This window comes from Coregonus clupeaformis, chromosome 9 (assembly GCF_020615455.1).
Source record: "Coregonus clupeaformis isolate EN_2021a chromosome 9, ASM2061545v1, whole genome shotgun sequence".
In the NCBI taxonomy this organism is placed as follows: domain Eukaryota; kingdom Metazoa; phylum Chordata; class Actinopteri; order Salmoniformes; family Salmonidae; genus Coregonus; species Coregonus clupeaformis.
In genome coordinates this window covers 10,474,835-10,487,492 of record NC_059200.1, presented here as the reverse complement: position 1 = coordinate 10,487,492, position 12,658 = coordinate 10,474,835, and the positions used below count along the sequence as shown (strand labels likewise).

At 40.0% G+C, this 12,658-nt stretch overlaps 1 protein-coding gene across 2 annotated transcripts in view; it reads left to right on the top strand.

Moving 5' to 3' along the window:
* Window positions 1–12,658, top strand: part of LOC121573723 (oligophrenin-1) — a 42,311-nt gene that overhangs the window by 17,433 nt on the left and 12,220 nt on the right. For both annotated transcript variants that reach the window (XM_041885916.2, XM_041885914.2), the window contains exons 4-14: window positions 1,152–1,223; window positions 2,605–2,706; window positions 2,936–3,046; window positions 3,558–3,662; window positions 4,474–4,603; window positions 5,573–5,673; window positions 5,892–5,983; window positions 6,548–6,626; window positions 6,835–6,868; window positions 7,015–7,077; window positions 11,301–11,375. In XM_041885916.2, coding sequence (XP_041741850.1) covers window positions 1,152–1,223; window positions 2,605–2,706; window positions 2,936–3,046; window positions 3,558–3,662; window positions 4,474–4,603; window positions 5,573–5,673; window positions 5,892–5,983; window positions 6,548–6,626; window positions 6,835–6,868; window positions 7,015–7,077; window positions 11,301–11,375 — 964 coding nt within the window. The remainder of the gene's footprint in view (window positions 1–1,151; window positions 1,224–2,604; window positions 2,707–2,935; window positions 3,047–3,557; window positions 3,663–4,473; window positions 4,604–5,572; window positions 5,674–5,891; window positions 5,984–6,547; window positions 6,627–6,834; window positions 6,869–7,014; window positions 7,078–11,300; window positions 11,376–12,658) is intronic.

Genomic DNA, 12,658 nt, shown 5'->3' with positions numbered 1-12,658 from the left:
GGGTTATTTTCATCCATATTGGGTGAACCGTTTAGAAATTACAGCACTTTTTGTACATAGTCCCCCATTTTAGGGGAACAAAAGTATTGGGACAAATTCACTTATGTGTGTTAAAGTATTAAACATTTTTAGTATTTGGTTCCATATTCCTAGCACTCAATGATTACATCAAGCTTGTGACTACAAACTTGTTGGATGCGTTTGCTGTTTGTTTTGGTTGTGTTTCAGATTATTTTGTGACCAATATAAATGAATGGAAATAATGTATTGTGTTATTTTGGATTCAATGTTTTTTATTTTTAGTCATTTAGCAGATGCTCTTATCCAGAGCGACATACATTTAGTGAGTACATACATCTTTAATACTGGCCCCCCGTGGGAAATGAACCCACAACCCTGGCGTTGCAGGCGCCATGCTCTACCAACTGAGCTACAGGATGTTATTGTAAATAAGAATATATGTTTCTAAATACTTCTACATTAATTTGCATGCTACCATGATTACGGATAGTCCTGAATGTATCGTGAATAATGATGAGTGAGAAAGTTAGACGCACATATATCATACCCCCCCAAAAAATGCTAACCTCCCATGTTATTGTAATGGTGAGAGGTTAGCATGTCTTGGGGGTATGATATTTGTGCGTCTAACTTTTTAATTAATCTTTATTCACTATTCATTCAGGACTATGCATAATCATGATAGCATCCACATTAATGTAGAAGTGTTTTATTGACAATAAAAGTGACTCCAAAATGACACTACATTATTTACCGTTAATTTCTACTGGGAACAAGATAATCTGAAACACAACCAAAACAAATAGCAAATGCATCCAACAAGTTTGTAGAGTCACAAGATTGGTGTAATCATTGCATGCTAGGAATATGGGACCAAATACTAAACTTTTGACTACTTTAATACACATATAAATGAATTTGTCCCAATACTTTTGGTGCCCTAAAATGGGAGGACAATGTACAAAAAGTGCTGTAATTCCAAAACGGTTCAGCCGTTGTTTGATTTCAAATACACATTTTTGGAGTATAGAGCCAAAAGAGCCAAAAAAAAATGCTTAAATCTCACAATGATTAAGGAGGGCACTGTAAATATCTGTCATTCACTGTTTTATGTTTTTTTCCTGGTTCAGGTTCAGAATGCTTGTGATCTGCTTATCAAGCCACTGGAGAAGTTTCGCAAGGAGCAAATAGGAGTGACAAAAGTGAGTTCATATAGAGCTTTTTATTAATTTATTTAGGGTGATGGATACTTCAGTATGTACATTTTACAATTATAGGTTGTTGGATTAGATTGTTGATTATACTCACTTTCTATTAAACGTTAATGTGCTGAAGCAGCACTCTTTCATTATAACAAGTGTGTGCACTTGATGGGAGAAAAGAGGATCTGTGTTTTGGCAGTGCATATAAACCACACTCGTGTTGCTGAGATGACACTGGCCCCCTTCTCCATCTCCTCCAGATTTGCTTAGACACTTTAACAACTATTCAGCGGGATGCTCACCATGACACCAGCCTTCTTATTCAGCGAGGCATTCAGTCAAACTCAATTTTTAAAATATTTATTATACCTACCCAGTGCCCCCATAAACTGCCCCAGTTGATCAACTGTAAACTTTTTTACCGTTGCAAAGACTATTCAAATGTACTAGTTCTATGCTTGCTCATACTGCAATGCAGGTTGATTGAATTGAACCTTTAGATTGTGACTAAATAAGTCAGTAGATGGGGTGTAGTAACACCACTAGTGTTGGACTACATGTAGAAAGAGTGGAAAGTTCAGTGGAAAATGTATAATCGCTAAGCCAGGGATAAATAAATCAACTGAGTTTTTGAAAGCTGCCTATGGAAAACTGGAGCTGGCTAGTGGTTCTGGACTGGATATCCATTTTTCACATACCCTTGGTCTGTTGACCTACTTTTGACTACAATTGATTTGAGATCTATCTAGCACGTACTGTATTAGGCTCAGTGTTTGTAGGTAATACATGGAATTTGCTTTCAAAAAGTGTTAGCTTCCCTTTCTCCAACTCAACCTTTGTGTCTATGTCCCCTTTGCCAAGGCAGCTATGTTCTAGTCCAAAATGGGTTGTGGACTGGAGTGCTTTGGCATCCATAATCAACTACAGATGACCTCAGCTGAGACACTATCTTAAACAAATGCTATGCCTTCCAAACGTGTTGGCAGGACTATGTACACCAGGGTTCCCCAACTCTGTCCTGGGGGACCTCCAGACAGTCCACAGTTTTGTTATAGCCCTGCACTAACACCTGATTCAACTAATCAACTAATAACCAAGCCCTTGTTGAATCACATGTGTAAGGGCTCAGTGCAAGGCTAGAACAAAAATGTGGACTGTTTTGTGGTCCCCCAGGAGGGGATTGGGAAACACTGATCTCAACAGATCAAGGCCAGTTATGGCTGTGTGGAGCAACATGTGCATGTATAAACTGTTACGATTATGACATTAAGATCTTGCTATTATTCTTCTTGACTCATGATGAAGTCTCACACTGAAAGAAACATTTTAAATGTTTTGTTGAATTATGGTGTAATTAATTTACTAAACTTCTGTCTTTTAGGAAAGAAGGAAGAAGTTTGAGAAAGAGAGCGAAAAATATTACTCTCAGTTAGATAAACATCTGAATTTGTCTGCTAAGAAGAAGGAAACTCAGCTGCAGGAGGTTGGTGGAAATCCCTCACAACAGATGCTTCCTGTAAAGAGTTCAATGGAACTCTGAAGGGATTTGAAGTTTTGTTGTTTGTAAAATGTATTTATTATATTATAATTCTCCCTAATTGGATAACTCAACTGGCTCAAGCTCAACGGCTTAAAGATTAGCTAATAACAACAAATATGAAGACTAATCGGAAATAAGCTGCTTTTGTAATCACCATTTGATTCCTCCACAGGCTGACGAGCTGCTGGACAAAGAGAGGCTGAACTTCTATGAGTCGTCAGTGGAGTATGTGTACCAGATCCAGCAGGTGCAGGACAGAAAGAAGTTTGATGTGGTGGAGCCTGTAAGTGCTTTCTTCCTCTCCGTCTCCCACACTTCCTGTTTACACCTCCCTGTGTTGCTGCATGGATATCCATACACACACAAGCCTAAAGATACGGCCTGTGTAACCTATTATATGATACGGCCACAGTGGATTAATAGTCCACATCCTGCACTAACTATAATTACCTCTGAACACCACTTCACATTAAGGAAGGCAAGTCTAGCCTGGCACTAGGAAACAATTACTCACAATCGCATTGATTTCTCATTGAAACCAATGGCTAGAGTAGAAATAGGTTAGTGTTAGAGTACTGTATAGTATGAGTGAGTGTGGAGAACAGTCTTTGAACAGCTATGAGAGTAGAAATCTGGTACCCAAGGCTAGTAATGAGGTGAACTCTTACACTTCACTTCATTTAAGTATTATGAAATACATTTGCCCATTAGAAGAATATAGTGACAGGACCATTTCTGAATGATTATCAATATACTAATAATTACTTGTATGTTGCATTGTTTTCAATGGACAGGTGCTGGCATTTCTTCACAGTATCCTAACACTCAACAACCTGACGGTGGAGATGACTCAGGACTTCATGCCCTATAAGCAGGAGCTGCAGCTTAGCTTGCAGAATGTGAGTAGCTACCGATGATAATGACAACATTAATATAATGAGACTCAATGATGATGCCTAATAATGGTGGCGATAGATGGTGTGATGTCACGAGAGGCTGTGTCCTGGAGGGACGTTACATCCCCCTGAGGTGGCTGCAAACCCAGACAGCTATGGCTCCATCTGCTGGTATGGTCGGGAACTCCACCCCTCTATGGCCAATCTTCCCACGCAGCTGAAACAAATGAGGAGCTGATGAGCTGAAGGTTGGGGGAAGGGAAGAGACACACTGAGGGAGTGTGTGGGGGGTGAAGAGACACAGTCTCCAACCTGGGCTCTCTGGAGGACAAGAGTGCTGCACGTCCACTTCCATGAGGAATATAAGGATTTGGAGATACTTACCTTTGGGAAATACTCACCTTTGGATATATGCACCTGTGGAAATACGTGAGAGACATTTGGAAGGACTTTTTGCTGGGTTGGCCACTAGCTGCAACGTGGACTACAGTAAGGCTGGGGAAAAGTTATCTGAGCGAGTGAGAATTATGACTTTGGATGTGGAAGAGACATCCCTGAACTGTTAACCCTTAAAGAGCCACAAGAGAACAGAATTTTGTTATATTTTCGTTAATTTCCCAAGACCTATAATAAAATCCTTGTTTTGTTTGAACCTTGTCTCCTTGCACTACTTGAGCAATCCCGCTGAAAGCTGTGTAGCCTCTCGTGACGTCACAATGGTAATGGTGGTGATGGGTCTGGTTAGGACTTCAGGAAGCGGTAATAGGACTTTCTTATAACCATCCAACATGGACTGTTTTGCTGTGATCTGCAGACGCGGAACCACTTTGAGAGCACTCGTGAGGAGATGGAGGAGCTGATGAAGAGAATGAAGCATCCAACCCAGATCGGCAAAATGCACGGCCAGCCAACCATTGAGGGCTACCTGTACTCTCAGGAGAAGTGTAAGAATGCATGTTACAGTTTGTTTGTAAACCTGCTGTGTCGTCCCATGAAATGAGTGCCTTTTGCGTCCATTGATATTTTAAGTAGAAATTGAGCACCAATATTGCATTTTAAAAGCCTGTAATATTAAATTAAGTCCCCTTTAATATAGACCACATGGAAAATTCCATCAGTCAAATTTGCTATATTAATAAAGACATTTCCCTCCATCAACCCTATGTCACTTCTAGAAAGATCTTAACTCACTTAATCCCTACATTACAACTTTCACCATCATTGTAAAGCCCTAGCTATTTTGTTGCTTTGACAGTCATTTCTGAATATTATTATTTATTTCAGGTGATTTAGTGATTAATTTATGTCTGTCCCTCATTTTAAGGTCAACCCTGTTACTTGAACTGAACTCTCATTTTAATAAGGTGAAACTATTCCTTTAAAAAAAGAACCCCAAAAAAGATACATTGAACATCTAATAGTCAAATCATAGAGTAAAAGCAGGTGAGCTAGTTATACACTTTTTGGCCATTTTCTGGTGTTTTGTGGTGGAAAACTGAGCAGGTCGAGCATAACACGTCAACCCTGTTACCCATAGATAGACAGGCTAGAAATGGTTTAACGATTTCATTTTTAGTTATTCTTTTGCATTCAATTGCCACTTGTTGTTGCACACAACAAGCTTCCATTCCCCCTGTCACAAGGACATTTATGGCTGATTTAAGAAGAAATCATCAACCCTGTTACTTTATTTGGCTCTATATAGGCACTTACTATAGTATTATTATATCTTGAGATTGGAAAATGTGTTTTTTTAAGAGGTTTAACATGCGCTCATTATGACAGAATGTTTAAAATTTCAACCAAGTTACACTTCTCAAAAGGCACCGAATTGGTGGAACGAACCTACTATATTCCTCTCAACGTGTATTGGATAAGCCCTGACATGATATCCTATCACCCTGCTCTCCCAGGGGCCTTGGGTGTGTCATGGGTGAAGTACTACTGCAAGTATCACAAAGACAGCAAGCTGTTTGTCATGGTCCCTGCTGAACCAAAACCTGCAACCAAACAGGTAGGTCATAAAATTAGTCATATAATCTTTATTAGACACTTTAACAACTATTTTTCGCATCTCTGATATTTTGTCTAAGTCAATGGAATTATTCAAATGCTCATGCGCTCATATATTTTGTTTTTTATTTAACTTTCTCCAAAGCTGTAATGTAGAGATTATCTCTCTAGGCCTCTCTCCCCATCCTTTTACCCACACACTGTCATGCTTTCTTCCAGGGCCCCACAGAGCTGAAGCTTAAATCCTGCTTCCGCCGAAAGACAGAGTCCATAGACAAGCGCTTCTGCTTTGATATCGAAACTTACGAGAGGTTAGTACAAACACGCCACTTTGAGACTTCGAGATGAGGTAGACTTCGTATAAGATCATACTGTACATGCCTTGTGGTATAAACAAGTTTGAGCAGTGAGGTGAACAGGTGGTCTACAAGGACGCTGAGTGTGTGTGTGTACAGAGTGGATTCTAGCCCAAACAATCAGTTGGCAGCAGGCTCCTCTACTTCCTGCTGGAAGCAGATGGCAAACTCTGTGATTTCAGGGGAAGGGAACACCATGAACTCATATTTATACATGCAAGGCATTCTGTACAATATTTACAGCAGAGGGACGCAAGCCATACACTGACATTTCATATCAGACAGAGGGACCACAATGGAAATAAGTCCCAGACTTTGTGTGTTATCCTCAATGGTTTTACTAATGTGCAAATATGGCTTTTTCAAGTTTTATGTGTGCTTTTTGTTGTTGTTGTAATGGTCAAATGAATAAACTAAACAAAAAGAAGGGAGCTCAGACACCAGCCAATAAAAAAATATAGTCAAACAAATGCAATATTGTCTATGCCCTAACTGTGACACTTGTTCTGATCACCATAGAAACATACCTGTCACACTCCAGGCTGTTTCGGAGGCCAACAGGAAGTTGTGGATGGAGGCCATGGATGGAAAAGAGCCTGTGAGTTCCTTTACTGGTGTACTTTAAAGGCATTGTGTTTTATAGTCCTAATCTTGCTGTTTTACTTTGGTTTTGTTAAACAATATGATAATAAAGTGGCATCTCTTTATAATGATATCATATATTGAGGGTTATTTTTTAGGATGGCCACAGAAAGCTCCACAGATATTACAGTTTTTTGGTGTCTTACATTGTCCTTTCATTCCAGATTTATCATTCCCCAATTCACAAGCAAGCTGAAAGTATGTACCATTACCAGTGTTCATTTTTGTTGTTTTTTACTGCAGTATAATTAAACCGTATTAATCTCACTGACCATCCATACAGACACATTTGTTTGTCGTTCCACTGCTTGTGAAATCTGTTATATGTTACTTGTCTTCCACAGTGGAATTGAATGAAGTTGGATTCAAGTTTGTAAGAAAATGCATCAACTTCGTTGAAACTAAAGGTAAAGTAACCAGAAAGTTCTAGTCCATACCATGTGTTTTGTCTTTGTATGCCGCCTATCGGATTTCATGCCGGTTTTGTCATAGTCTAGTCAGTTTTCCATATTGCCCGTTAGAGGGCAGAGATGAGTTGTGTTTGGAATGAGAGACTCTAAAGCCTCACTGCTATCCTAAATTAACTTTCTCACCAGAGGCCAGCAGTAAATAAAAACACAACGGCTGCAATATGACATCCAGCCAGGAAAGTATAACTTTGCCATTTAGCTCACCACAATAAATGTCCTTATAGTAGAGCACTTCAGTCCATACTAAATGAGCAGTTTTACTTTGTTTACAGCAATATAACTAATAATAACGCACCAGTACTATACAGTGGGGAGAACAAGTATTTGATACACTGCCGATTTTGCAGGTTTTCCTACTTACAAAGCATGTAGAGGTCTGTAATTTTTATCATAGGTACACTTCAACTGTGAAAAACAAAAATCCAGAAAATCACATTGTATGATTTTTAAGTAATTCATTTGCATTTTATTGCATGACGTAAGTATTTGATACATCAGAAAAGCAGAACTTAATATTTGGTACAGAAACCTTTATTTGCAATTACAGAGATCATACGTTTCCTGTAGGTCTTGACCAGGTTTGCACACACTGCAGCAGGGATTTTGGCCCACTCCTCCATACAGACCTTCTCCAGATCCTTCAGGTTTCGGGGCTGTCGCTGGGCAATACTGACTTTCAGCTCCCTCCAAAGATTTTCTATTGGGTTCAGGTCTGGAGACTGGCTAGGCCACTCCAGGACCTTGAGATGCTTCTTACGGAGCCACTCCTTAGTTGCCCTGGCTGTGTGTTTCGGGTCGTTGTCATGCTGGAAGACCCAGCCACGACCCATCTTCAATGCTCTTACTGAGGGAAGGAGGTTGTTGACCAAGATCTCGCGATACATGGCCCCATCCATCCTCCCCTCAATACGGTGCAGTCGTCCTGTCCCCTTTGCAGAAAAGCATCCCCAAAGAATGATGTTTCCACCTCCACGCTTTATGGTTGGGATGGTGTTCTTGGGGTTGTACTCATCCTTCTTCTTCCTCCAAACACGGCGAGTGGAGTTTAGACCAAAAAGCTCTATTTTTGTCTCATCAGACCACATGACCTTCTCCCATTCCTCCTCTGGATCATCCAGATGGTCATTGGCAAACTTCAGACAGGCCTGGACATGCGCTGGCTTGAGCAGGGGGACCTTGCGCGCGCTGCAGGATTTTAATCCATGACGGCGTAGTGTGTTACTAATGGTTTTCTTTGAGACTGTGGTCCCAGCTCTCTTCAGGTCATTGACCAGGTCCTGCCGTGTAGTTCTGGGCTGATCCCTCACCTTCCTCATGATCATTGATGCCCCACGAGGTGAGATCTTGCATGGAGCCCCAGACCGAGGGTGATTGACCGTCATCTTGAACTTCTTCCATTTTCTAATAATTGCGCCAACAGTTGTTGCCTTCTCACCAAGCTGCTTGCCTATTGTCCTGTAGCCCATCCCAGCCTTGTGCAGGTCTACAATTGTATCCCTGATGTCCTTACACAGCTCTCTGGTGTTGGCCATTGTGGAGAGGTTGGAGTCTGTTTGATTGAGTGTGTGGACAGGTGTCTTTTATACAGGTAACGAGTTCAAACAGGTGCAGTTAATACAGGTAATGAGTGGAGAACAGGAGGGCTTCTTAAAGAAAAACTAACAGGTCTGTGAGAGCCGGAATTCTTACTGGTTGGTAGGTGATCAAATACTTATGTCATGCAATAAAATGCAAATGAATTACTTAAAAATCATACAATGTGATTTTCTGGATTTTTGTTTTAGATTCCGTCTCTCACAGTTGAAGTGAACCTATGATAAAAATTACAGACCTCTACATGCTTTGTAAGTAGGAAAACCTGCAAAATCGGCAGTGTATCAAATACTTGTTCTCCCCACTGTACATAGCTTATTAAGAATCATGCCACTAAGTAGGCAACAAAGCTATTACTCCAGAGAGAGTATATTACCATGTGGCATCAGAAGACTGTTAAATGTGTGGGCACATTCAACAGCTCTTATTTCTCAAGCAGCTCAAATTCTTTAGATTCCATGGGCCTTCTCACTTCAGTCCTCCCTAATTCACTCTTCCAATTTATTTACGAGTTTGATGAATCTGTATAGTCCTTTATGGTTTAGTTGGTCGAGCATGGTGCTTGCAAAGCCAGGATTGTGGGTTCGGTTCTCGGGGCCAAGCATGCTTCAAATGTATGCATGCATGACTATGTCTCTTTGGATAAAAGCATCTGCTAAATGGCATACATTACACATTATACATACACTACCGGTCATAAGTTTTAGAACACCTACTCATTCAAGGGTTTTTCTTTATTTTTACTATGTTCTACATTGTAGAATAATAGTGAAGACATCAAAACTATGAAATAACACATATGGAATCATGTAGTAACCAAAAAAGTGTTAAACAAATCAAAATATATTTTATATTTGAGATTCTTCAAATAGCCACCCTTTGCCTTGACAGCTTTGCACACTCTTGGAATTATCTCAACCAGCAAAATTAGGTAGTCACCTGGAATGCATTTCAATTAACAGGTACTTTCTTAAAAGTTAATTTGTGGAATTTATTTCCTTCTTAATGCGTTTTAGCCAATCAGTTGTGTTGTGACAAGGTAGGGGGGTATACAGAAGATAGCCCTATTTGGTAAAAGACCAAGTCCATATTATGGCAAGAACAGCTCAAATAAGCAAAGAGAAACGACAGTCCATCATTACTTTAAGACATGAAGGTCAGAAAATGTCAAGAACTTTCAAAGTTTCTTGAAGTGTAGTCGCAAAAACCATCAAGCGCTATGATGAAACTGGCTCTCATGAGGACCGCCACAGGAATGGAAGACCCAGAGTTACCTCTGCTGCAGAGGATAAGTTCATTAGAGTTACCAGCCTTAGAAATTGCAGCCCAAATAAATGCTTCACAGAGTTCAAGTAACAGACAAATCTCAACATCAACTGTTCAGAAGAGACTGTGTGAATCAGGCCTTCATGGTTGAATTGCTGCAAAGAAATCACTACTAAAGGACACCAATAAGAAGAAGAGACTTGCTTGGGCCAAGAAACACGAGCAATGGACATTGGCCAGGTGGAAATGTGTCCTTTGGTCTGGAGTCCAAATTGGAGATTTTTGGTTCAAACCGACCTGTCTTTGTGAGACGTGGTGTGGGTGAACAGATGATCTCCGCATGTGTATTTCCCACCGTAAAGCATGGAGGAGGAGGTGTTATGGTGTGGGGGTGCTTTGCTGGTGACACTGTCTGTGATTTATTTAGAATTCAAGGCATACTTAACCAGCATGGCTACCACAGCATTCTGCAGCAATACGCTATCCCATCTGGTTTTGGCTTAGTGGGACTATCATTTGTTTTTCAACAGGACAATGACCCAACACACCTCCAGGCTGTGTAAGGGCTATTTTACCAAGAAGGAGAGTGATGGAATGCTGCATCAGATGACCTGGCCTCCACAATCCCTCCGACTTCAACCAAATTGAGACGGTTTGGGATGAGTCGGACTGCAGAGTGAAGGAAAAGCAGCCAACAAGTGCTCAGCATATGTGGGAACTCCTTCAAGACTGTTGGAAACGCATTCCAGGTGAAGCTGGTTGAGAGAATGCCAAGAGTGTGCAAAGCTGTCATCAAGGCAAAGGGTGGCTACTTTGAAGAATCTCAAATATAAAATATATTTTTATTTGTTTAACACTTTTTTTGGTTACTACATGATTCCATATGTGTTATTTAATAGTTTTGATGTCTTCACTATTATTCTACAATGTAGAATAATAGTAAAAATAAAGAAAAACCCTTGAATGAGTAGGTGTTCTAAAACTTCTGACCGGTAGTGTACATGAAATACTCGTATGTTTCACAACCAGTAAGATATGCAGGCCTCGTATGATAACATAAACTCCAGCCGTTCACTGGAGCAGTAAAGCAAATCATTCATTTGGAAGAGGCTGGGAAGTAGGCTAGTGTTGTCAAGGCGTTGTCTGCTACGTCCCTATTTTCATTCCAGTTGATACAGGCCTGCGCTGAGGAACAGCCTGTACATTTCCACTGCTCTGAATTTCTCTGGAGGTAACTCACCTTTTATTGCCTTTTACCTAAACCCCACCCACCCACTCTCTCCTTCTCCTCTCTTTTACAGGACTCACACAAGAAGGAGTATACAGAACTGTTGGCAGTAACATCCAAGTGCAGAAGCTTTTAAATGCTTTCTTTGGTGAGGAAATGACCCTGTCAACATCTGCTCTCTCTCTCTATTGAGTTGGGATTGAAGAATGCACAAAACAGAGGGGCTGTTTGTAGCACAATACAGAGATTAAACTGTTGCATTTCCCTGTTTCACTAGCACACACAGCTTGCCTGACGACTCAAACTGAATCCTTCCACTGCTTTATGTTCGCTACATACTTTATTCTGAGACCGGCATCATTTAAGTCATTTATGGTGATGTCAAAATGATGGGTGTTGTGCAAAATAAAAACCTCAGCGATTGGATCATTTCTAACCAATCAGAGTATCAAAGCCAATGACACATTTTTTAAACGCTGCTTTACCCATGTGTGTTCTGACTCTGGCCCAACCCAGTGTTTTTTCTGGGACCAATCAGAACGGTTAGAATGTGTTTGCGTTCTAGAAGTCGTCAGGAAGGTACACAGATCCAGACTCACTGCGGAGAACAAAGTAACGTCCGAGGGTGTGGCGTAGCATTTGGGCAGAGCAAGGAGTTTGGGTAACCAGGCAAACACACAGCAGGTTTTGAAGCAATATTAAAAAAGCACCAAATACTTATTTATGGACTAGTTTATAAGTGATTCCCTTGCCCCTAAGGCAGATGACTGTGACAGGATATAACATTTATTTATTCCAATATTAAACTAATGTCCCTATATGCTATTGCAAAGACTTAATTTATCATAATTTTGTATTGATATCATAATCTTGTATCCAGCCCGCCATAATGGTTTTATTGTTGTGGAAACAGTGCAAAAGAGACTGGCATTTTATATTTACTTGCCTTTTAAGATAAATAAAATAATCTGAGACAAACTCAGAAAGTAAATGAATACTTTAATTCACCAATACAGTCACAGATATTTAACTTGCCAGTGACCTTGAGCAAAAAAAGTAACACTCTAATCAGAACGTGTTTCCAAGGTTGTTTTCAAGGGCTCGTGCAAAAAAAAGGTTTACCATTACTGCCTAAAATGTATTGTAATATTTTATTAAACTTTTTTCTCCATTAAAATTTTTTTATGTAAAAGAAAAAGCCTACATAGGCAAAAACAATAAACAACTTAATATTTACATACATTTCCACAAACATTAATGACATCACACTTGCTCAGACCCACATGTTCCTTCCGTATCCACACCCAATGTTGTTTCTAATACTTGTAAGACTCCTCCCCATATGACTTCAAATTGTGTTATGTTGTTTCTGTCTGTAGCCAGATTCTTTTCAAGATTTAAATAATAAAGCAATTGATTCTTCCATTCTCT